The sequence below is a fragment of the Castor canadensis genome, chromosome 5, assembly GCF_047511655.1.
Source record: "Castor canadensis chromosome 5, mCasCan1.hap1v2, whole genome shotgun sequence".
NCBI classification, from domain to species: Eukaryota; Metazoa; Chordata; class Mammalia; order Rodentia; family Castoridae; genus Castor; species Castor canadensis.
In genome coordinates this window covers 72,060,885-72,087,569 of record NC_133390.1, presented here as the reverse complement: position 1 = coordinate 72,087,569, position 26,685 = coordinate 72,060,885, and the positions used below count along the sequence as shown (strand labels likewise).

Here is a 26,685-nt window from a genome sequence, read left to right as displayed (position 1 = left end):
CATAAGTTCCAGTATGTGTCTTCATTTTCATGCATTTAAAAGTATTTCCAAATTTCTCTTTTTATTTCTTTGATTCACCAGATATTTAAGATCATGTTATTTAATTTCCACATACTTATGAATTTCAGAAATTCTTTATTTGATTCCTAATTTTAGTTCTTCATGGTCAAAAAATATACTTTATATTATTTCTATCATTATATTTTTATTTTATCCTTCATATTATTTCTATTCTTTTTTAATTTATTGAAGTTCATTTTATGACCAAATATATGGTTTACCCTGAACAACATTTCATGTTCTTGAATAAAATATATAGTGTGCTGTTGTTGGATGCAGTGTTACAGCCTTCTGTTTTTTTATGTCATCTATTTCCTTGTTGGTCTTCTGCTAAGCTGTCCTATCTATTATTGAAAATGAAGTAGTGAAGTCTTCAACTATTATTGTTGAACTATTTCTCCCTTCATATCTGTCAGTTTTTGCTTCATGTATTTGGTACTATTGTTAGGTGCATATATGTATGCTTAGAATTACTATATCTTCCCGATAGAGTAAACCTTTTATCATTAAAATAAGTCCCTCTTTCACTCTAGTGACTTTTGTTTTGTTTTGTTTAAGTCTCTTATTAGTATAGCTACTCTGGCTTTCTTGTGGTTGCTGTTTGCAAACTTCTTGTCCTTTCTTAACTATTTTCAAAAGTAATTGTGTAAAATAATATGTATAAAATGTTTTATTGGCCTATAACATATAGAAATGTAATATATTTGTCAGTAATAACACAAAGGAGGTGTATGGGAGCAAATCTGTATCAGACAAAGGAAATTATTCTAGATAGTAGTGGATGTTTTTCCATCTTTATATATTCAATTTTTTGTGTATTTGAATCTAAAGTGTATCTTCTACAGAAAGCACACAGAGCTTGGTTTTTCACAAAATCCTCTTTGACAATCTCCACCTCTGTTTAATCCTTTCATATTTAATGTCATTATTGACATAGTTGAACTTATGTCTGCCATTTTACTTTTTCTATATGTAGTCATTTTTTATACCTCTAGTCCTCCTATACTGCTTTCTTTTGCATTATGTCAACATTTTATAACATAGCATTTTAATATCTTACTAATTGATTTTTTCACTATTTTTAAAAGTTCTTTTCACAGCCATTGCTCTAGGGCTTATGAAACACATCTTATCAGAATCAGCTTACTGATACATAGTAACTGATATAGTAACTTAATTCCAGTGAATATAAAAATGTTACTCCTGGAGAGCTTTATTTCCTTTATGTTATAATGTTGTTCTTGTGTATATACATTACATCCATAAATGTTTCACACCCAACAGATTGTTGTAGTCATAACTTTTTATAATTTTTATGTCTCTTAAAGAAGCTGAGATAAGAAGTGAGAGCACACATTACAGATTTTGTTATATTAACCCCCTTATTTATGATTTCTAGATGTTTTCATTTGTTTCTGTGGATTCCAGTTACTATCTGGAGATATTTCCTTTGCCTAGTACGTTTTTTCCTCCATCCACCTCCTTTGTGCTTTTATCAACAAACATACTACATCTCTAATGTTACAGGCACAACTATAAATCAGGTACATATTATTTTACACACTTGCTTTTGAAATCAGTTAAGAGAAGGAAGGAAAAGAAATATGTATTTCTCTGTCTTTTATAGTTACATAATTACCTTTACCAATGTTGTCTGTTGGTGTGGATTCAAATTACTGTCTGGGGTCACTTGTCTTCAGTCTAAAGAATTTCCTTTATTATTTCTCTTTTCCCAGTTCTCTCTGGAAAACAATCAGGCCTAAAGGTTAACCTATATCTCAATTAACCTATCTTCTCCCAATTGCCTTTCACCAGATCCTTCCCCTGGGCATCTTTGCAAGTGCGGTTGCCTTAAACTTCTCAATTCTCTGTTATAAATAAGTCTGTTCATTTGGGGAAAGACTGGGGCTCTGTTTTACAGTATGTTTCTACCCTCAAGCAAAGTCTCTGAGTCATGGCTCTAGAGTTGGGGTGAGGGTTGGGGTAGTAGGTGTGCTCCTACACTTTAGGAGCTAAACTCTCACTGGAAGGGGATGAGTAGCCTCAGGTCTTCTTGGCTTGCTTCTCCCAGCAAGGGTGACTGGGGCCCAAATACTCTCAGAGTACTACTGCATCCATAGTACAGCTGCTGTACCCTGAGTGAGGGCTGGGCAGAAGAAGAGAGTCCCCTTCTCGGCCACACTCATCCAGAACATAGCCTCAGCAACAGGTGGCTTGGGGCAAAATAAAAAATGCCCTGTCTGGGAGGACAGTCCTTCAGTTGCTGCTGGAGGATAGGAGATCCTATGCTCTTGGTTGCAACAGTTTGGAGTACAGGCTCCATTCTACCACAGCAGGAGGGTAGAGCGAGAAAGGCGACCTTGGTTCAAATACCATGGATATATTGTTCTTATCAAGTTTTAGTAGATATCTTGAAAAACTGTTTCTTCATTTATTGTATGCACTTAGAACTATTTCCGGAGACTTTATTTCATTGGCAGTACTGGAGTTTGAACTCGGGTTCTTGAGCTTGCTAGGCAGGTGTTCTATCACTTAAACCATCCTTCCAGCCCTCCAGAGACTATTTTTTAACTTTTTCCTTGGATTTTAAGTTATTTGTTTAGAAGGTACTAACTAATATGTCTGCTTTTAAAATACAGGAAAAAAAGGCCATTTACAAATCTCTGTAGTAGCACATACATGGAATAGAAAAAATTGATAAGTTACACTATTAAAGCAGATAATGGAAAATTGTTAAATAACAATGAAATGTTTATAGTACTCCCTAATCAGGAAGGAAATAAAAATGTATCTACATGGGAGCTTGCTTATTTTGTACTATTGACTATAAAAATACTACTGTGAAAGATAACATCAGACTATGGAAAGTATTTTACAACAATAAATTTTTAATTTTTACATTTAATCATAAGACCACAATAAAAAGTTAACCATACACATGTCTATGCATTTTACAGATTAGTAAAACTGATGGCAATTTTTGAGTATAAATAAGCTTTACCACAATTCCCCACGGTTATTTTTTGAAATAAAATTCAATCCAAAGACCTTAAATGTTTGCTTTGAAATAATTCTTACTAGTTTCAGTGGAGGATAGGTCTGCAGAGCTCCTCAGGAAGTCGTGCTGGAAGTGACCTGTCTTTCAGAACTTGCACACTTTTGTCTTAGAGAGTGACTGTTTGATATATAGGAGCTCCACAGAACAACAAATCTCTAACTTTAATATGCATATAAGTCACCTGGGAAACATTTAAAATGCAGATTCCTAGGGCCTCACTCAGAGATTATGATTTTCCAGGATTGGGGTAAAGTAAAAAAAACCCAAAATCTGCATTTTTAGCAAGCTTCCTACATGATTCTTTGGGAAAAAAATTGTACTAAAAGACCAAAGCAGATTAAGATTATGATGATTTTTCTTCCTCTTCCCCCTCCTCCTGTTCCTTCCCATCCTCTGCCTTCTCCATAGTCTTTGTTTAGCCAGGGGTTTTGCAGCTATGGCATGCCCCAAAACTGAGTGACATTATGACAGAAAATATGTTTGTTTGTGTATGTGTTTAGGACAAAATCTAGAAATCCTGTTGCTATAGGAAGTGCTGCAGTATCTTCATGTGGGCTGCCAAGAAACAATGATGACAGAGAACCCCACAGCAATACTTCTCAGAATGGGAATGGGAGACCACCTGCCTTAGAATCTTTCCTTCTCTTGCACTAGATATAACTTTTCCTTGGTGTTGCCACTTGTAACCTTCCTTCAAAACAAAGAGTATCACAGGTTTTTGTTGCAATTCGTTCAATTTTCACACCATCAAGTGGCAATATGTATCTCTGGTGAGCAAATTAATAGGATTAAAGCAGCTATCAAGCGTACCACACGAGGAAGGCATTCCACCACCCAGGTGCATGTTGTTATCACTAATATAAATCCTATAGTCATAATAAATGAAAATGAATACCAGTTCATATTTTAAAAATCTAGACAGAAGCCATAAGCAATTTATTTTTTCCAAAAGAACCAGCTAATTAAAATTGTAAATAAGTTGTGTTATGTTTGTACATACTCCTGTGAGTCTTTCTCATAAAGAACCAGAACTCATGTGGCTACGCATACCAGAATTTGACTTACTTCCAGCTGCCCACACTCCCAGCAGAGAAGAAGGCCACTCAGGAGAAGTAGAATTTATGAGAAAGGCTTCCACAACAGACAGCAGAAAGAGGAAGACCCCGGAGAGCTCAGGAAACCAGGCTTTCTGAGGCAATGCAGGAAGCCAGAGAATATTTTCCTACTGAATTTAGTAGGTGGGTCTCACTATTATTATTTCTATTCTTATTCTTATTCTTATTGTCAATCAAAAGAATGGGATTCCCTTATGGGAACTGTGAAAGTCATGTTATGACAAAAATCTAAAAGATGAACCCATTTTAACTTTTTTCTTCCAGATTTGCTCATGTATATCCTGAGCAGGATATCACCCCCACACCCCCAGAATTTAACAGTGGGCTTTCTTATAGGTACCAATTCATAAATAAAATTTAGGAATTTTCTCATTTTTCTTCCATGATTATAATGCTATGCAATTATTTATCTGTGTTATAGACAGAATAGCACCCCAAAAATCTGTATGTGGAAGCTCTAACCCCTAGAATCTCAGACTGTGCATTTGGAGATAGGGTCTTTAAGGAGGTAATTAAGTTAAAATTAAGCCATCAAGGTGGGTTCTGATCCAATTCCACTGTTGTCCTTATAAAGAAAAAAGATTAGGACATACAGAGAGACTCCAGGGATGTGCACAGAGAAAAGATCATATGAGAGCACAGTAATAAGCTATCTGAAAGCCACAGAGAGAGGCCTCTGGAGAATCCAAACCTGCAAAACTTTGGTCCTGAGCTTTGAGCATCAACAACTATAAGAAAGCAAGTTTCTGTTCTTTAAGGCATAGACTGTGGTATTTTGTTATGGCAACCCTAAAACACTAATACATTCAGTAATGGTTGCCTTGGCTGGAATTGGGTCTTAAACCAATATATAAATATTAGACACAAGAAAACAAAACTTTAAAAACAGGTAAGTTGTAGGCTGATCCTTTTAATTTACAAACTGATATACCTAGGACTTACTAAATTATAATTTTTGAGGTATATTGTAGAGTTCATTTATATACTGCTAATCATACTGATTGTTAACTGAAAAATGTACCTGATCCCTGTTCCTCATCTAAATTGGCCCTCTGTCACTATATTCCTTACTCTTTTAACAGAAGACTGCTGGTTTGTAATTATTTATTTGTAGAGTTATATTTTTAACACCTGTTTCTCCAGTGAAGCCTTCATGAGACATCACCATCTCTGTTTTCTCTACCACTATATGCCCAACAGCTAGCACAATATCTGACCCTTATTTGTTCAATGAGTGAAAAAGAAACCATGAAGCAACTGGGCATGGGCACTCGTGCCCAGTTTTGCAAGCCCTCACCTCAACTGATAAGGACTTGGGTGTGGTGGTGTATGCCTATCATTCCAGATACATGGGAAGTGTAAATAGAAGGATAGCAGTCCAGGCTGGCCCAGGCATAAATGTAAGATCCTATTAGAAAAACAATGAAAGCAAAAAGGGTGTGAGCATTGCTCAAGTGAAAGAATGCTTGCCTAGCAAGCACAAGGCCCTGAGTTCAAACACCAGTACCACACGCATACACAAAAGTCATGAAGTTCTTGAATCTTAAATTGGGAAAGTTGATTGATTGAGAGGCTTTAGGATTCCCTTGCATTCCTGGAAAATGATTTAAAAAATTGTTCATACATACTTTCCTCTGGTGTACCCACAATCTTCATTTGACTTCCAAGGGGCCTGTGACCTCCCCCTAAAATAAGGAATCACTGGCTTATTTCAGTGGTAAAACAAAACTCAGTAACAAAGAATCACCTCAGCCTGAAACAGAGCATGCTACACGTACATTTATGTAATAGATGTGTTGGTGTATGTAGGGTGTGTGGGTACAATTTCCAGAGAGAGAAATGCCTCAATGAATTTGCAGAACTATCCACATTCTCACTTTCCCTGAAGAACAGATCGTTCCAGCAGTCACTGGGCTCGAGCAGCAGCTGCTTGCATTCCTCTGTTACTTGGCAGCATCATGATCACTCAGGCCAGGGAAAAGAAGCCTGTAATTCCCTCCTGTAACCTGTTTGGGATGCTGCCATCTCTTTTTGTAGGAAGTTCCTTTTAATAATAAACCTGTAAACTTCCCAGTTAACAATTGCACAGAGCTGTGTTTATGAATCACAGGTGCCAGGTAATTTGATCAAACAACCCTGGGATTCCCCTTCCTCTGCCTGAAGCCCAAGAGGAGATCCAGCTTAATCAAGCTAAAGAGGCCTCAGAGTACTGGCATATTCCACTGAAGGGAGGCTGCAGGGGGGCGGCTAGAACACATTAATTGGCTTTTGGGTATTAAATCTCTTCTCTTGCTCTCTGTTCCAGAATATTTCCCTCCAATAAATTTCTTTCCTCAATTTTGTCCTAAAAATGCAGACTTCACCAGTAAATTTGTCAGAGCAAAGGTTTCCAATGTACCATTAATTCTCAGTTATCCATACTAACAGAGGAGAACAGTAGTGCAGATAATTCAAAGCCAAAGGCTTTCTCCATTTCACTTTGTAGTACATTCATTGTTTCACAGGGGTTGGTGGCAAACTTACCTTGCTAATTATGTTTGTCTTTGTTGCTTATTAAAATGAGTTTGTCTGCCTTACAGCCAGGCAGTCAGGTGACATGAAGATTCTGGCACAGAATATGTGAAACTCATCAGAGGAAACCACAAGGCACACAGATAATCAAACTTGACTAGATGTGAGTTCACATTCTTAATCACCAGTGATCAATTGCTTTGCTCCTCTGTGACTAAAGTGAGGCAGAGGTGAGAAATAATTATAGACCAGTTGGGAGGGAATGAGTTTTTACATCTAGAGGAAGACACAGGACAGTGTTGACTTCTTTGCAGGTCTCACAATCTTCTTTTCTGCAGCCAATGATCTTTCTGTACAAACCTCCTGATGTTTCTCTCTATCCAACAGCTTTCACAACTATACTACTCTCTCTATGCCAACATGATCCCTAGATTTAGTGTTGTGATTGGAGCTGGCCAATGAATGGGAGTGAATTGCCACTTCTGGGTGAAAGGTTTCAAACCCAGCATGTGCTGGGCTTCATACTTTGTCTGGCAAAACAATTGGCAGCATCTGAGATGGTGACTGCTCCATCAGCCCCAGTCTCTGGTATCTTTGACGAGCAGATCTCCTACCAGCTGGTGATGAGTGTATGGTAAGAGCAAGAAACCAACTCTTGGTTTTCTTTCCTCCTGCTGAGATTTTAATGTTCTTAGTTAACTCAGTGTAGCTCTGCCATTGTACGTATCAAGCTATACCATGAGTGTCTGGGGTTTTATCTCCAACTAAATGCTGAACTTGAGGCGAGAATTAATTCTTCTTCAGTGCATTAAGCCTAGTGCACAGCATATTTAAAACAAGCTGGTAGAAAATGGAATTCTCTTCCTTCCTGACCTCTGTAATCCTCCATGTTTGTATTTTTCTAACACTTGCCCCACTCCCAGCATTGCTACTGAAAAGAGTAAGTGTCTCTGGTTTTCAGATATATTGGGAATGGTGGAGCTATTCCTCTGAATTAACAGTGCAGAAGACAGAGCTGGCAGAAGAGACAGAAAGAGGTATGTGGAGGCACACTTAGGCTACAGGTATTTGGAATGTAATGGACTTAAGGACAGAAAGGATTAAAAAAAAAAACCTAGGGGAAACCATGTGGAAAAAAAATAGTACTCCAAAGTATTAGGTTCATGAGGGATTAATCATGCATATCATCTGGACCAAACTTCTGCATCTTAATTAGTATCATAACACAAGTATTTACTGAGGACTTATGTGCCAGGCACAGTTCCAACTGCTTTACAGTTAACTCAATGATTCTTCAAACAGCCTTATAAGATAACTATTTATATTTTACAGACGGTGGAACGGAAGCACAGAGAGGCAAATTCCCTGTGGCTACACAGCTAGCAAACAGCCTTCAGTTAGAACACTCCCCATCATAGGAGCTCACTCCCACGTATTCCCATACCCCATGTGCAGCCTCCCCCTCACACTGCCATCCCAGGACACTTCTGCCTCCTGGACCAACATGAAGTAATTCTACTCCCTTCTTGTCAAAGCAGCCCTTCAGATACCTGAAGGCAGTAATCATATGTCTCATAGGGTTCCTCTTCCCACTGTAAACAGCCCTAATTCGCTCAACCCTCCCCAGTGTGCCACAGCTTAAGGCCCTGCACCCCAGCGCAGTGACTCACACATGCTGGGGACTGAGAAATGTCAGTGAAGTCAGTGGAGTGGAACTGGTGACTTGTCCTTCTTCTAGTCTTATGCTGAGCTAATGCCTCCTGCAACACCAAGCACATTCCTTTCACGGTGTAGAGTAGGATCAGTAATGTGCTCTAGGAACAGCTGGCTGGTCACAGGCCCTGCACAAGTCCCCACTCTGCTAAATGGACTCAGCATGTTCAGAGCTCCTTATTCTTACTCTGGTCTCGTCCTTCTCCCCATGCTTTACCCCAGTACCTCTCCCCACTCCCTTGTCTCAAAAGCCAGTTAAGAACAATCTCTCCACTCACCATGGAGTTCATGGCGAAGTGATTGTGCTGCGTCTGGAGGTCTAGGGCATGCTGGTAGCTGACTCCAATTTCTGTGTGGCTCTGGAGAAATAACTCCTTGTTGTGGCTTATCCAGTCGAACATCTAGAGGGGACAAGCGGGTATAGAGTAGTCAGAAGGGTCATGGATCCAACAGGACAAAATGTTCAGAGCTACTGAAAGGAAAAAAAGCCCCTTTGCTGGTACCCACTGAGAAGCAGCCATGGTTCTCAGAGTCAGGGTGGGCCACAGTCTGGTTTCACAGGAGAACCCTCATTTTTAGCATAAAGACCCATCTGCAGCCTCTGAGTCCTCTATAGAGTGTAAGGGAAAAAGAGAAAACGAGTGAGAGAATGGGGAGACTGAGGAGGAAGCTGTTTACTATCCGCAGGCAGCTACCGTTCCTTCATAAAAACTTTAGAAATCCTCAGAAAGGTTCCACTTTTGTTTTAGTTCCAGATCCTGAGGGGGGAAGGTGAACAGCCTGAAGCACTCATTTAGGTATCCACCCCTCCTCCAGGCAGCCTGCACACTTCAAGAAGAGCTGACCAGAATCCAGGCTCCAGGGGATTTCTAGCTCTTCAGGATGCCAGACCTACGCCAATCAGTGCATTGCGTTTCCCAGTTATTCAATGATCTCAGAAATAAGAACGTGATCCAATTCAGTCCAATAAAATGTGAGGGGAAGTTTGCTGAAAATTTCTGGGACACAGAAACGTACTTCTTTATATGTTGTTTCTTTTTCTCTGATACTGTCCTCTGTGTCACTGACCTCATATTGCTGCAGCCATCTGCCAGCAGCCTTGGGGTAAAGCCAATGGGAGAGAAGGGATGGAGGCAAGGCAGCTGCAGGAAATAGGCAGCACCCTGACTTGGCCTTGCCTGATCTCTACGTTGTCTCTGGACTTCCTGAGGACCTGAGCTAAGAAATCCTCTGTATTATTCACACTAGTTTAAGTTGGGTGGGTTTTGTGTAGTTTTCTGCCCAGAATGGCCAAGTGATACAACCAGGAAAGGTGTGAGAAATATCCCTGTAGAAAGTCTATAGCCAGCTGCAGGTAGGACAAGGAGGAGCTGAACATAGGAGCAGGCTGCAAGAGAAGCAAAGACTGCAAAAGTTTTCCTGTACCAGCTTTTTCCTTCACACAGAAGAGTGAGCTCACTGTTTCAGTTACATTCAACCTACATTTAATGGGACACCTTAAATATGCCAGATACTGTCCAAGAGGACAGAGAGGAAAAACAACTAAAATGTGGTTCTTGAGATTAAATGGCTTAAAGGCCAGTGTAGAAGGCTGGCATGGACACAGATCCAACCTGGTATACAACTCAAAATCACAACTACAAAAAAAAAAATGTCTGTAAGTTGGATGCAGTTGCTCATGCCTATAACTACAGCTACACAGGAGGCAGATATGGGGAGGATCATGGTTCTAGGCCAGGTTGGGTAAAAAGTTAGTGAGATCCCATCTCAACCAATAAAAAGTTGGGCATGGTGGTATATACCTATCATCCCATTTATGCGAGAGACATAAATAGGATGATTAACAGCCCAGGCCAGCCTAAGCAAAAATGTAAGAACCTACCCTATTCAAAAAATAACTAAAGCTAAAAGGGCTGCAGGTGTGACTCAGGGCAAATGCAAGACCCTGAGTTCAGACCCCAGTATTGCCAAAAAGAAGTCTACAGATATAATAGAGCCCAATATGAACTACTGAAGGAGCACAATAGGGAGAGTCCCACAGCCACCCTTGAAGGAATAGGAGGGAAAAGCATAGGATGCTTTCCAAGAGAGGGGGCCCCTGAACTGGGCCTTAACATCAGGTAGGAATCACCCAGGTGAAGTTCAGTGGAATGCATATTCCAGGCAAAGGTGGGGGTGGTGGGCACAGATCAGAGTTAGGGATAGCCCAGTACTTCACTGGCACTGAAGATACCTTGACTATGCTTCTGGAACCTGGCAATAAGATGTGGCAGGGAGGCACACAGGCTTCAGGGAACATGGACCATGAATGGTCTGCAATAAGGTGTCAGTGGAGGGTCTTAGGCTAGGCATGGAAGTGAATAGCTGTGATAGCAGCATGTGATGTGGAGTGAAGGGGAACTGAAGTGGAGGGAAGGCTTGGGAGGCTGTGACAGCAATTCTGGTGAGGCAGGGAGCATGGAGACCCAGATTAGGGAGTGGCAGTGAACTCAGATAAGTGGGAAGATCTGAGAGGTCCTGAGGGCAAGACCAAGGGCTCACCATCCATTGGGGAGGGTGAGGAAGAACTGAAGAAACAGCCAAATTCTGGTGTGTGCAATTGAAGAAGCCACCACAGGGGCTGTCTAAAGGACAGGGTGAGAAGGGGGTTGTGCAATTGAAGGAGCCACCACAGGGGCTGTCTAAAGGACAGGGTGAGAAGGGGGTGCATGTGTCAGAGAGTGGGCTCTGTTTTAGATGCACAGAGTTTGAGAGCTTATGAGCATTTTAAGCAGATGTGTCATAGGCACAGTTAGATTTATGTGTCTGAAGGTCCAGAGAGAGACATCAGGGCTGTAACAACTCACACCTAAGCATAAAAATATCACTTTCCAAAGTCAAATGTGCATGATTTGGAGATTATTCTCTCACTTGAATTACTCAGGTCACTTTTGTCTACCTCCACCGATAAAAAAGAAAGGCTAGAAGTATCATTCTTACTCTCCAGTGTGGAGGATTTGTTTCAGGCTGGGGCCCCTGTAGAGGCTGGGACAATATTTGTGTTGTGTATGCCATTCTGAGTCCACTAGCCACAGCCAACCCTACATCACAGGCACTTGGTCAGTGCTTTTTTGTTTCTTTAATATTATTAAGGGCAAGTGGGGGGAAGAAGACAAGTACCCTAGGAGTTTAGAAGGTTCTCATTCTGTAATTTTTTTATTTTTAAAATTCTGTATCTCAACTCTGATTCAAAATAATTGAACTTGTGACTGAAAAGTCTTCACCCAAAATTCTTTCTTTGGTATCTCAGTAGCCCAGAAGTGACCTTCCCTAAATTCTTTGTTAAACGACTATTTAGATATGCAAATAAGCAGCTAAGTTATGTGCTATCACCATAATGATTAGATTGTTCTGCACCAGGTCCCTGCTAGACTACAGAGCAAGGAGAGCTGGACAGCATCCAAACAGGGCCAAAGGCAATGCAAAAGCGAGTTGAAAGGCAGGCAAGAGAAGAGTGTCGTGGGAACTGTGCACCTTGCTGAACCCCATTCTTGCAGAATGCTATAAGCATTGAGTGCCATTCTACCCAACTCCACAGTCTGCATTTGGAGCACATGAGCTGCTCACTGGTGGCTGAGGGCATTCTGACAAAGTTTCACTTGTTCTAGAGGTACAAGAGGTTGCACATGTCTCAGACAAAGAGGGAAAAAAACCTGGTCTGGGGACTAGGTATCTCACTAGGCTTTCTCTTAGATTATTGATTTTTTTTGGTGGTTTATTGCTTGAGCCATGTCTCCAGTCCAAGATGACTGCTCTGCTTCTTAAGGTATATTCACAAGTCTACTCTGGGCCTAAACTTGCTACTTACTTGCATATAATTTCCATTCTTGGGTGCCTGGCTGTCTGCAAGGGTCAGTTGTTTCTATTATGTTCAGTGGAATAGGTTGCAGAGACAACTGTGTGTGTAGTCAGGTAGGATGAGAAGTGGGCTGGTTCAAGGCTTGGCTGGGTCACTAACTCTCCATGAGACTGAGGGCAAATCAACTTTATTTCTGAGCTTCTCCTGATTTGCAAGGACTAGGTTCCCAAAATGAAGGTGAGTATTCCTGGTTTACAATAGGCTCAAGTTGTAAATCTATGGAATATGTATTTTTCCATTATAAATGGTTTGATTGAATCTCCTGGATCAGAATGTATATTCATTGCTATAACTCACATTTCCAGCATTTTGAATAAAAGAGTGTCAATGAGAAAACCGACATCCTTTTTTTTTTTTCAATGTTGGGGATAGAACCCAGGGCAGTGCATATGTTAGTCAAGTGCTCTACCACTGAACTGCATCCCTAATCCCTGGCATTGTTTAATAGCCAGAGAAAAGCAGCTCTGTCCTGGCATTTGTTGGGTGCTTTCAAGTTAGAAATGTCCGTTTACATACATCATCTCATTGTACCCTCAAAACAATCCCACAAGGGTATCATCATCAGGTTTTGATCACAGAGTGATACACAGGTTCAGAAAAGTGGAGCCCAGGGTCTAGAACTCATTCATTCTATCCAGTGCCACATTCACTGAGTACATGGAAGTGTCCAATTAGAACAATGTCCTGCTTCTTGCTTACATGGCTGGAAGATCTCTGTCTGAGCCCCACAGGCCAGTTACTGTCCAAAAGGCAGCTGCCAGGCACTGTGGTACTCCAGCCAAGGAAAGGTGCTGTTTCTCTCATAGGGCCACTCAACTGGTAACATCCTGCTGCCACCTCCTCCATTGCTATCCCATCAGGAAGGAGTGCAGGTGCCTGGGGAAGTTGATCCAAACAGCTCCACTTCTCTCAGTAAATATTTATTGAATGAATGAATAAGAGAGTTGGCCACAGGCTCTAGGGTTGCTAATCTCCAGAGAAGCAAACTTTTTCTAAACTACTTCTAGCTAGGACAGTTTATGATGTGGTCTCATTGAGTTTGACCCTTGACCCCCTAGAAGATACTTGGATAGACTGAGACAAAGATGTAAAAAAGAAAAAAAAGAAAATATCTCAACAGTGGTTAATATTTTTTGATATGCCTTTTTTTGACACAAATGTTGCATTCAACAAAATGTAACATAACCAGAAAATTCCTTCAATAGTAAAGTTAATGTCTAAATAATGAAATTTTATCTGTGTGTCTGAAACTAACATAGTTTTGTCTCATTAAGAAAAATGTTACGCATGAGCTACTTGAGATTTTTTTCATCTTTTGTTTTAAACTAAGCTAAGTAATTTTTTTTATGCTGGCTAAAATTCAGTAAAAATATACAAATCAGGTACTTAATAAATAGTAAATGCTAAAGGATCTACTTAAATGCAAATTAGGAAAATATACAGAAACCTTTTAGGGTTAGATCAAAAAGAACCTTTTAAGGTTAGATCAAAAAGAATTAACCTAGAAGGTAACACCCACACACAGGAAATCAATGTGAGTCAATGCCCTGTATAGCTATCCTTATCTCAACCAGCAAAACCCCTTGTTCCTTCCTATTATTGCTTATACTCTCTCTACAACAAAATTAGAGATAAGGGCAAAATAGTTTCTGCTGGGTATTGAGGGGGGGAGCGGGAGGGGGCGGAGTGGGTGGTAAGGGAGGGGGTGGGGGCAGGGGGGAGAAATGAACCAAGCCTTGTATGCACATATGAATAATAAAAGAAAAATGAAAAAAAAAATAAAATAAAATAAAAAACAAAAAACTATAAGGGAAAATAAAAAAAAAAAAAAGAAAATATACAGAAACCTTTTCTTTGTTTTCTTTTAAAGATGGGGATAGCTTTTTTTTAATTCCAAGATGGCGGCTAGAGGGAGGAAGCAGAAAGCGTGCCTCCTAAAATAAAATCTTGGAGAGACACTGGAGATACACCTTACAGGAAAAATCACCAAGAAGAGGCAAAACTTTGACCCCTCCACACCTCCAGCCTGCACAGAGCATCTCCATTTCACGTTAAAGGGAGAAACCAGGAGGGCCCCCAGGCTGCCGCCAGTGCCCAGATGGCTTGGGAAGACACAGACCACAAGGTGAGCTAAGCGGTACCGCGGTACTCCCACAGACAACCCTGGGCCAGATCAGCATAGCCCCCTGGAGAGACCGACCCCCACCCAGGCAAAAAAAAAAAACCTGAATAATAAGCAATAACAACAAAAAAGACATGTAGTAAAGAGGCTGGGGCACCCTGAGTGCGAAGGAGGGGGGGAAGGGAATCCCTCATGGAACTGTAAATAGACAAGCTGGGCCAGAGAAGCCAGGAGCAGCAGCACACGCCCAGCAACCAGGAGCAGGAAAGCTTGTAAAAATGGTGGAGAGAGGAAAACTCCACAGGAGAGGGGGGAAAACCCACATCCTACGTGAACTGTAAACAAACAAGCCAGCCGGAGAAGGCAGGAGCAGCAGCACACACCCAGCAATCAGGAGCGGGAAAGCTTGTAAAAGTGGTGGTGGGAGGAAAACTGCACAGGAGAGGGGAGAAAACCCACTTCCCACATGAGCTGTAAATAAACACGCCAGCCTGAGAAAGCAGGTGCAGTGTCACCTCCCCCAGTGTGCTTGGAAAGGGGAAAGCTTGTAGCAGGGCTCGAGCACAGGAGAACTCTTAAGTAAACAAAGTCTGCAGGGCCAGGTGAGTGTTAAGCTCACTCCTGAGATCTGCATAAATAACACCTCCAGCAACAGCAGGCTGACAGCAGCGGGCAGGTGAGCCACAGCCTCAGATAGCCATTCACAGACCTGTCTCCAGACTCTTTTTTTTTTTTTCTCTCTCCCTACCTTTGATGAGAAAACAACTGAACTATACCTACATGCTGAAAATCTTACTGAAACTGTATTGCATTTGAACTTGGGACACTTTGTGGGGTTTTTTTTTGTTTGTTTTGTGCGGTATTGTTTTATTTTGGTTTTCCAGTTTTTTTCCCCCTTTGATGAGACAATGACAGAACTACTTCTAAGGCACCATCTCCAGGATTAGAGGCTGAGGGACGAACAACAAAATTATGACAGCTGAAACTTTATTGCATATGAACTTGGAGATTTTTTTATATTTATATTTTATTTATTTATTTATTTATTTTTCATTTATTTTTCTAATTTTCTTTTTATTTATTTATTTTATTTATTTTCTATTTTCAATCCTCTCTGTCTCTCTAATGCCTGTTCAGCTTAGAGTTAATTAGTACACTATCCCTCCCTTTTTATATCTTTGAAACTTTTTTCTGTGTTTTGTTTTTTCTACTTGTTTATTTGTTTTTCCCTTTTCCTTTAACTTCTTTGCTTTCAATCCCCTCTCACCCTTCCATTCTAAATATCACCAGTGCGATTATTACAAGCTAGAAAATACTTAATTGCACACAGTACAGGGACAATAACAACACCAAGGGCAATGACAGGAAGACAGAAAAAACAGGGAAACCAGTTTTCCCACAGCAAAAAATTAGTACAGAAACCAGAGGGAAATGAAGAAAACAGATACTCAGATCCAGACTCCAACAAAATGAAGATAAACTATGCCAAAGAACCCAATGAAGCCCACAAGAATAATCTAAAAGAAGACATACTACAGGTACTCAATGAGAATTTTATAGAGATGATACTGGATAGGGTCAACCAAACTGTACAGGAGACACTCAAGAAATTCCAAGACAACAAAAATGAGAATTTGAAAAAGCAAAAGAAGAAATAAAGGAAACCATAGAAGCACTGTATAAGCACAAAAGTGAAACAAAGAACATGATTAATAAAGAGATAAATGAACTCAGGACAAAAATAGACAACATTAAAGAAGAAATGACCAAGAATACGGAAAACCTCACCTCAGAAAAAAGAACGAAACAGAACTGCAAAACAAAACGGAAGGCCAATCCAGCAGAACAGAACAAACAGAAGACAGAATCTCAGAACTTGAAGATGAAATGGTAATTAAAGGAAAAACCGAAGAACTATTAGTTAAACAACTCAAGACCTGTGAAAAGAAAATGCAACAACTCACCAACTCCATCAAAAGACCAAACCTGAGAATCATGGGCATTGAAAAAGGAGAAGAGGTGTAAGCAAAGGGAATGCGTAATATATCCAACAAAATAATAACAGAAAATTTCCCAAATCTAGAGAAATCTAGTCCCATACAGATGCAAGAGGCCTCCAGAACACCAAACAGACCAGATCAAAATAGAACTACCACACGACATATCATTAAAACAACAAGTTCAGAAACTAGGGAAAGAATATTGAAGGCTGTAAGAGAGAAAAAACAAGTAACATACAAAGATAAACTCATCAAAATCACACCAGACTTCTCAACAGAAACATTAAAAGAAAGAAGAGCATGGAGAGAAATCTTCTGGGCACTGAATGAAAATAACTTCAACCCCAAGATACTCTACCCAGCAAAACTATCATTCAAAATAGATAGAGCAATAAAAGTCTTCCATGATAAGCAGAAACTAAAACAATATGTGACCACAAAGCCAACACTACAAAAGATTCTTCAAGGGATTCTGCACACAGAAAGTGAAACCCAACATAACCATGAAAGGACAGGCAACACCAAACTACAGGAAAAGAAAAAGCAAGACAGTAGAGAGTAACCTCAACTTAGGTACACACAATCAAACCTTCAAACAACTAAGACAACTAAATGACAGGAATCACACATACCTATCAGTACTAACATTTAATGTTAATGGACTTAATTCCCCCGTCAAAAGGCACCGTTTGATGAAATGGATTAAAAAGGAAGATCCAACAATTTGTTGCTTACAGGAGACCCATCTCACCGACAGAAATAAGCATAGGCTAAGGATGAAAGGCTGGAAGAAGATTTACCAAGCCTATGGCCCCCGAAAACAGGCAGGACTAGCAATACTTATCTCTGACAAAGTAGACTTCAAACCTACATTGATCAAATGATATAAAGAACAATGCTTGAGGTATCACGATACCTGGGTTCAACTATATTACAAAGCAATAACATAAAAACAGCATGGTACTGGCACATAAAGAGACATGAAGACCAGTGGAACAGAATAGAGGACCCAGATATGAAGCCACACAACTATAACCAACTTGTCTTTGACAAAGGAGCTAAAAATATACAATGGAGAAATAGCAGCCTCTTCCACAAAAACTGCTGGAAAAACTGGTTAGCAGTCTGCAAAAAAACTGAAACTAGATCCATGTATATCACCCTATACCAATATTAACTCAAAATGGATCAAGGATCTTAATACCAGACCACAACTCTAAAGTTGATACAGGAAAGAGTAGGAAATACTCTGGAATTAGTAGGTATAGGTAAGAACTTTCTGAATGGAACCCCAGCAGCACAGCAACTAAGAGATAGCAAAGATAAATGAGATTTCATAAAACTAAAAAGCTTCTGCTCATCAAAAGAAATGGTCTCTAAACTGAAGAGAACACCCACAGAGCAGGAGAAAATATTTGCCAGCTGCACATCAGACAAAGGACTGATAACCAGAATATATAGGGAACTTAAAAAACTAAATTCTCCCAAAACTAATGAACCAATAAAGAAATGGGCAAGTGAACTAAACAGAACTTTCTCAAAAGAAGAAATTCAAATGGCAAAAAAACACATGAAAAAATGCTCACCATCTCTAGCAATAAAGGAAATGCAAATTAAAACCACATTAAGATTCCACCTCACCCCTGTTAGAATAGCCATCATCAGCAACACCACCACCAACAGTTGTTGGTGAGGATGTGGGGAAAAAGGAACCCTCTTACACTGTTGGTGGGAATGTAAACCAGTACAACCACTCTGGAAAAAAATCTGGAGACTACTTAAAAAGCTAGGCATTGATCTACCATTTGATCCAGCAATACCACTCTTGGGGATATACCCAAAAGACTGTGACACAGGTTACTCCAGAGGCACCCGCACACCCATGTTTATTGCAGCACTATTCACAATAGCCAAGTTATGGAAACAGCCAAGATGCCTCACTACTGACGAATGGATCAAGAAAATGTGGTATCTAGACACAATGGAATTTTATGCAGCCGTGAAGAAGAACGAAATGTTATCATTCGCTGGTAAATGGATGGAATTGGAGAACATCATTCTGAGTGAGGTTAGCCTGGTCCAAAAGACCAAAAATCATATGTTCTCCCTCATATGTGAACATTACATCAAGGGCAAACTTAACAAGGTGATTGGACTTTGATCACTAGATAAAAGGGAGATATGAGGATAGGTAAGACACCTAAAAAACTAGATAGCATTTGTTGCCCTTAACGCAGAGAAACTAAAGCAGATACCTTAAAAGCAACTAAGGCCAATAGGAGAAGGGGACCAGGAACTAGAGAAAAGGTTAGATCAAGAAGAATTAACCTAGAAGGTAACACACTGCACAGGAAATCAATGTGACTCAACTCCCTGTATAGCTATCCTTATCTCGACTAGCAAAAACCCTTGTTCCTTCCTATTATTGCTTATACTCTCTCTTCAACAAAATTAGAGATAAGAGCAAAATAGTTTCTGCCGGATTCAAGGGGTGGGAGGGAGAGGGAGAGGGTGGGGTGGGTGGTAAGGGAGGGGGTGGGGGCAAGGGGGAGAAATGACCCAAACATTGTATGCACATATGAATAAAAAAAAATAAAGATGGGGATAGCTAAAAGGTTATTGTTCTGTACTGTTTTAATGAAGCATAAAGTATTTCATAGAGCAAGGGTATTAAGTAAAGATCTTGTGTTTTTGTTTCTTTCATTTACTGAATTTAGCAACTACATCTGATTTAGTTTTATAACTTTCAAACCACCTTACTATCTATTGTTAATATTTTATATTTTAGTTATACATCATGTTGGAATTAAAAGCATTCACATTTAACCTTAATGAACTGAGTCGGAGGACAGAAGAGAACAAGTGGGTTTCTTTTGCCTAAATATGCATATCCCAATATCAACTGGTATGGTACCTGTGATCCACCCATAAAAACTGTGCTTTGCAGAACATTAACAACCTTCTTGCAGGTTAACTTTTTTTGGTCTGGGAAACAAGGTGTCCAGTCAAATATGAAATAAAATCCTATGCATGTTAGACTATAAGGAACAGAAGATTCAAATCAGTATAGGTTGTTGTATAAACTTTGACAAGTTTTATCACTGATCTGAATCTCAATTCCTTACCTGTAGAACAGGGGTAACAACTGTCACTATTTAAACCTTAAGGTATATTCAAACAAGATGATGGGTAGAAGCATGCTTTTATTAAGTGCTACATACATGATGGATTTTTAATTCCATAAACTGAGTATATTCTAACACATATTGAGCATGTTTCTAAATTTTTTTATTTAGAGCACAAAACAGACAAAAGGGATGATTTAAAATTGTAGTAGATTCCTACTGCAATTCACCGTGGGTGAATGAGATGCACACCCACAGCCATATAGAAATACACCCACAACCTGCTCGCCCAAGATGCACCCCACAACCTGAGATACAATCCCAACCCAAGATGCACCCCTCAGGGTAACCACAGGACACTGCACAGACCTGGCCCACAGGCATCCTTCCTTTGCACACTCAGGGGCCATGTGGGTATCTTTGCCCACATAAGTCTCAGAGACCAATACACTCTGTAAGGGTTCTGTTCAAGGGCTCTGGTGTCTCCCTTCTGTCTTTGGAAGGTCTCACCACAGAGCATGGATATTAAGTAAAGATCTTATGCCTCACAAGATCTCACTTCCTTGATTCCAAACTCTCCCTCCCCTGCTTTCTCTGCAACAGCCTGCTCGGTCACTATATTAGAGGCTCAGTCCCTTTGGCTCTTAAGAGATGCCTATTAAAATACAATGTTTCCTGTAATCCCTCCTGGAATTAGTTTGTCTTGGATATACAGTTTAGTAAGCCCTTTCTAAGCATAAATCAGGGTGCAATCTAAAAATGATGTGGCAGAGGGACACTGGTCAAAAGGTGATAAGCCCCAAAACTAAGTAGGTGGGAACCAAAGGCAAATTCCCCCAGCTTCACAATTCTGTTTTCATAGGAGATGAACCTGAGGCACATGTTCTTTTACAAACAGGTCAAAGACCCTTAAGACCCTTTAACCCTAGTTTTCAATTAGCTACTCTCCTAGGACTGAGCTTTCCTGGTTTTTCAAAGCAAAGGAAAGACAGAGAAAATATTAAGGACTCTCACATGTGGGTCCAGTTTCCAGGTCCCAAGAAATCCTCACCACAGGCAGCTCACACTAGCTCTCTCCTATATCCCACAAGCCCTGCAGGCTGATGGGGATCCTAGGTTCTGAAGAGATCATCATCATACTGGTATCCACAGCTGGCAAGAGAGCTGGGACTGGGCTTAATCACCTGTAGGTGTGATGAATACCTACTGAAGGAGAGAAGGTGCTTTGGGAGCTACTTGTTTTCCCTCACGGTTTTGGCATGTCAGACTACATACTTTTATATATTGTATAAAAATGAAGACTTTTTGTCTTTTGTCTAAATCCAGTCTGCTTCAAGGAGGATAGCTCAGCCTGTTTACCTGGAGGGCACCATCACTGTATGCTCAGTAAACAGATGGGATGTCAAACAATTTCACCAAGCCAGGATGTGACTCTGACCTAGACAAGTTGCTGATCCCATAGCACATTTCTTTCACCTTCCATACCCAAATTCCTTAAATTTCAGCTTCCAGATCTAACAACCTTACATGTTGCTAATCTATTAAATCCCAATTTCTCTGTAACACAGCCAAATGTCCACTGTGAGCAAAGGGTTATCAAAGCCCTTGCCCCTTCTGCATGATAATTTGGCCTCCAGTTAACATTCAAATTGTTTCCCTGACAACAGAAAAGGATGGTTTGTGATAACATGTTACTAAATCATGGTGAAATGGTAAAACAGCCCCTGATGGGCAAACTGTACCTAGACTGAGAGGAATTACAGAAAAACTATAAATACCTGGTGGGGACACCACACTGTGGGCTACCTTGAGTGTGGTGACTCTTGTCATCACTGGCATGTCCTGTGCAGGGACCCTGGAAGCTGTGTGAGAAGAGTTGTAAAACATACTGGCTTTCATGGGCCATGGAGTTTATAAGCCATATCAGTGCCTACAGTTGCACAATGCACTCTTATCTCCTTGCACCTGAGCTGGGCAAGTTATGGTTCCTATCATATGCTATTACCTGAAGATCAGCACCAAAGGTGGGTGGCCATCTTGTATTTGTTTTTTAGCAGCATTGGGGTTCAAACTCAGGATCTCACACTTGATAGACAGGCACTCTACCACTTGAGCCACTGCCCTAGCCCAGGTGGCCATCTTATAGTCTGAATACTTAGTAGACACTAAGAAGAACCCTTGGTGTTAATTTATATGTCAGAGTCACACTGTATCCACAATAGTATTGTATCTCTGTCTTCCCTTTCTCTGTCCTCCTTTCTCATTTTTCAATTTCTCTCCATGATAGTCATAACGATAATGGTAACAAAAATCATAGCAGCAAATACCTGTAAATTTTCACTGTGTACCAGGCACTGTTAGAAGCACTTTACATGTAACAACTCACTTAATCCTCCTAACAATCTCATAATTATCTCCCCATTATTAACCTCCACTATCATCATCTATATTATACAGATTAGGAAAACTAAGGCTCAGAGATGTTAATTAACTTTCCTAGAGCCAAATATCTAATAAGCAGTAGAGCTGAGATACAAACCTAGATCTAGTTTTCCAGCATTGATGCTCTTAACCTTGATAGCATATCTTCCAGTGAGCTCAGAGCTTCATTTAGTCTTTCCTTCACTTCATCACCTGCCCTTGTTTTTCCTCCATCCACTTCCTCCTTCAGCCCCGGTAATATGGTCTGCTCTACTGCTTTTTTGACTCTGTACCCACAAGGAAAATCAGTTGCCTCCCAGTTCCTGAGTTCTTTATCCATCAGTTTGATCTCATGCAAAATGGGATGTGGTCCTTTCTGACATTCTGCCTGGTTGGTATTCTTGGCCAGGTCCTTTTCAAAAGCAGACCATCTTGCTGCAGACAAATTTCTCCCTGCTTCCACAAGCCTCCATCTACACCCAGAGTCTCTAAGAGGAACTGGTACCTCCTCACACATGAACTCTCTTCTCTGACCCCTCATGTCTAGTCTCAGTATGACAAAAACAATAGGAACACCCCAATTTTGAAAACTCATCAATCTTCCAATGACTTATCCAGATTTTCCCCCACTTCCCTTGCTGCCCCTTCATGGCTTCCTTTTGTTTTCCCCACATTGTAGTATGACACTCTGATGACATCAGCTCTGTCCATGTGAAAATTCATGCAGTTTCCAAACTTTCACAACACTAACACTATCTCCTACTTTGTATACCAAATCCTGTGTAAAGCACTCTAGAGTTTATCTCACACAGACCTTGTATTAACACTACAAAGAAGGTATTGTTAATTCCATTTTAAACATGGTAAAAACTCTAAGTAGAGTTGACCTTTCATATCTGAAGGTTTTGAATCTGGCAGTTTACCAACTGTGAATCAAAAATATTGAAAAAGAAATTCCACCTGTGCTGAACATGCATAGACTTTTTTTTCTTGCTATGATTCCCTCAACAATGCAATATAACCTAGCATTTTACATTGTATTAGGTGTTATAAGTAATCTAGAGATGACAAAATATACATAGGTTAGACACAAATATTATGTCACTTGTTCCAAGGGATTTGGACATCCTTGGATTTTTTGATTTTTTATAGTCAGGGGTTCCTGGAACTAATCTGCCATGGATAGGGAAGGACAACTGTAGAAAATGGTGATTCGAACTGCCTAAGATCATACAGCCCGTAAATGATGAAGGTGAATTTAGAATCTAGTGTCCATCTGAACCTACACCCAATGCAAGTTCCTGTTTCAGTATGCCCTCTAACCATAACTTCCCAGATAAATGCCAAGGCTCCACACAGTGAACTTTAAACACATTATCTCAATCCCATAACAGCTCTAAGAGGTAACAAGTGCCATCACCACAGATTCAGAGATTAAATAACATGTTCAAGGTCACTCCCTCAGATTGGCATACTGAAATTAAATCTTCAGTTTGATGTGAGATGTTGGTTTCTATGTTTTTAAGCAACTATTAAATTGTCTCCCCAGTATACCCAGAAATCTCAGAGTTTCTAGTCATTTGGTCTTTGTGGCTCCCTATGAACACATGGTACCTATGGACTCAACAGAAACATCCTCCAGATGTTCCAACCACATCACAAGCTGTTGTGTCTCTTCTTTTTGGTAGTTCTGGGGTTTTGAACTCAGGACTTCATGTTTGCTAGGCCAGAGCTCAACCACTTGGGAAACACCACCAAGTCCTTTTCTTCTTTAGTTAATTTTTGCATAGGGTCTCATGCTTTTGCCTGTGCCAGCCTCAGACCTTGATCCTTCAACTTCTACCTTCCATGTAGTTAGGGTGGAACCACCATATCAGACTTGTTCTTTGAGATGGGGTTTTGCTAACTTTTTGCTAGGGCTACTCTTGAACTGGGATCTTCCTACCTCTATGCTATGTCTCTTCTATCCAAACTATTACCTTCTCCCATTTCTTCAAATAACTATGAAATATACTGTTTATTTCCAATGCTGCTACAACTCATGCTCCAGCCTCATCTGCCTAGATGACTGAGATTACTTCCCCATTGGTCTCCCTGACTCCATTCTGTCCCTTGTGCTAAGCCATCTGTCCCAACCAAATTCACTGCTCCAATATACTGCTTTTACTAGGCCACTCCTTTAACAGAAAACAAAAAGTCCAACAACATATGTTGCTTTTAATCTACAATGCAAAACCCAATCTCCTTAGTGTTGTCCATACCCAGCTTGGCAAAAATCTGCCTCACCTGATTATTTCACAATACTGTCCCACACCAAGCATCTTTCCAGCCAAATTATTTCATTTGCTGCCATGTAAACACATCACGCTATGCTCATGTATTGGTGCCCACATCCTTCCCTACCCAAAATTCCCACACCCAAATATTACTATTAGTCCCATCCTTCAAAACTGAGGTCTCAATTTCTCTCAATGCCTTCTTTGACCAAAGGAACCCATCCCCATCCAGTTTGTCCTTCTAAACTCATTTCTCTAGTGTCTACCATAGTGGTTCACAAATTCAGAGCTATCTGAAATGTTTTCTTAAAAGCTACAGCTTCCTAACCCCTATCCTTGAGATTCTGATTCAGGAAAAGCTCCTCAAGGTGATTCTGATGTATTTGGACTTTTATTTAAAACATCCATGTGGAGACTTGTAGTCTTTCCATGATGAGGTAATCTGTATCAGACTTAACTCCACCATCCATAAGCTATTTAAAAGCATTAGTTAACAACCAGCATAGACCAATGATCCTTGAAGGAAGGAAAATACACACTTTCTCCCTGATGGTATTTTCCATCAGGAAATGAGGAATAGAAGCTGAGCAGAGAGCAGCAACAGTCTTGATGAGGGTAAAAATAGAGATTAGAGTTTGGGACTGGCAAAGTGCCTGGGATGTGGGTAGCAGGATATTAGAGAGGAAGGAGTTTCAGAGAGGAGCCCTGAAATCTCCATTACAATTTCCATTGGGTTCTTAGCCAAATCCTAAACTGTATGTACGCAGAACTAGACTCCTGAAAAATCTATCAGAAAACAGACATAGGAGGTGGCATTTACTTTGAGCTGAAGAGAAATTATAGAGGTCACACAGTGCTGGGGAAATGCTGAATGTTCTAATTCAAACAGTGCAAAGAGACTTTGGTGAGTACTCTGGGCTCACCCCAGAAAGACCAGGCTGTAGGAGTAAGATCTACATCTTCAGAATAAGGGATATACCCTAGGTCTAATGAAAAGATGAAGGTGGACCTACTATAGCAAACTCTGTATCAAGGCTCAACAAGGTCAAAATGATCTGCTAGTAATTTAATTGCATCCTAGAATAACACCTAACAATATTTAGAGAAAGGTAACTAACTAATCAAGACCCCCTATAGTGCATCATCTATAATATACAATATACAATATAAATTTTGAGACATGAGAAGAGCTAGGAAAAAGTGACTGTTAAAACAATTAGTCTACACGGAGGGTAAAGGAAGTAAAGAAGGTGAATATGGCTAATGTACTCTCTATACAAGAATGAATATACAAATTTTAAACCTGTTGAAATCACCATAAGAGGCGGACTAAGTTAGAAAGGAGAAAAAGAGAGGGGATGAACCAATTTGGATTATAATATATATATACATGGAAATAACATAATAAAACTCCCTGTATAGCTATCTTAAACAAATAAAAATGTCTTTCTTCAAAATTGGAGGACAGAAAGGTAAAATAGGTTCTATCTGGGGGTTGGCACCAGTGGGAGGGGGAGGATATAAGGAAAGGGTGCAGGAGGTGAATATGGTGGAAATAGTATGTACTCATGTATGAAAGTGGAAAAATGAGACCTGTTGAAACTATTGCAGGAATGAGGGGAGGAGGATAAAGGAGAATGATGGAGGTGTTGAATTCAACTGTGACATATTTTAAGAACCTTTATAAGTGTCACAATGTACCCCCAGTACAACAATAATGTAATAAAAAATAAAAATATAAGTAGACTCAGAGATGATCTAGATACAAATGAGCAGGCAGGCCTTCAAAATAACTATGATTAACACCTTAAAGAAAACAGGGAAGAGTGGGAAGGGACAAAATAGATTAAAAGATGGAAAACTGGGGGGGGAAGGGGGGAAGGGTGGGGGAGGGAGCCAGGGTGGAGAAATGACCCAAACAATGTATGCACGTGTGAATAAATGAACAGAAAAAAATAAAAGATGGAAAACTGCAACAGAATTAGAATCTACAAAAAGAATTATGTAGACAAGGGCTGAGAGTGTAACTCAGTGGTAGAACACCTGCCTAGCATATGCGAGGCCCTAGGTTTGATCCCCAATATTGGAGGTGGGGAGTATTAGGGCATTCTAGAATTGCAAAATATAGTATCTGAACTTAAGATCTTATTGGGTAAATTTAACACCAGAATAGATACAGAAAACAGGATTAATGAACTTGAAAACACATCAATAGAAAATAATATACTGACACACAGAGAGAAAAGCAAATAGAAATATAGACTGGCCAGGTGCCAGTGGCTCACGCCTGTAATCCTAGCTACTCAGGAGTCAGAGATCAGCAGGATTGCATCCAGAAGCCAGCCCAGGCAAACAGTTTGTGAGACCCTATCTTGAAAATACCCAG

The 26,685-nt window shown here is 40.1% G+C and overlaps 1 protein-coding gene across 24 annotated transcripts in view; it reads right to left on the bottom strand.

Moving 5' to 3' along the window:
• Kalrn (kalirin RhoGEF kinase) overlaps positions 1 to 26,685 on the bottom strand; it is a 660,017-nt gene that overhangs the window by 389,903 nt on the left and 243,429 nt on the right. For 23 of the 24 annotated variants that reach the window (XM_074073308.1, XM_074073309.1, XM_074073319.1 and 20 more), the window contains exon 6: positions 8,736 to 8,858. In XM_074073308.1, the coding sequence (XP_073929409.1) occupies positions 8,736 to 8,858 (123 nt within the window). Of the gene's footprint in view, positions 1 to 1,699; positions 2,226 to 8,735; positions 8,859 to 26,685 lie in introns of those variants that run through there. The other variant, XM_074073321.1, reaches the window with a different exon arrangement.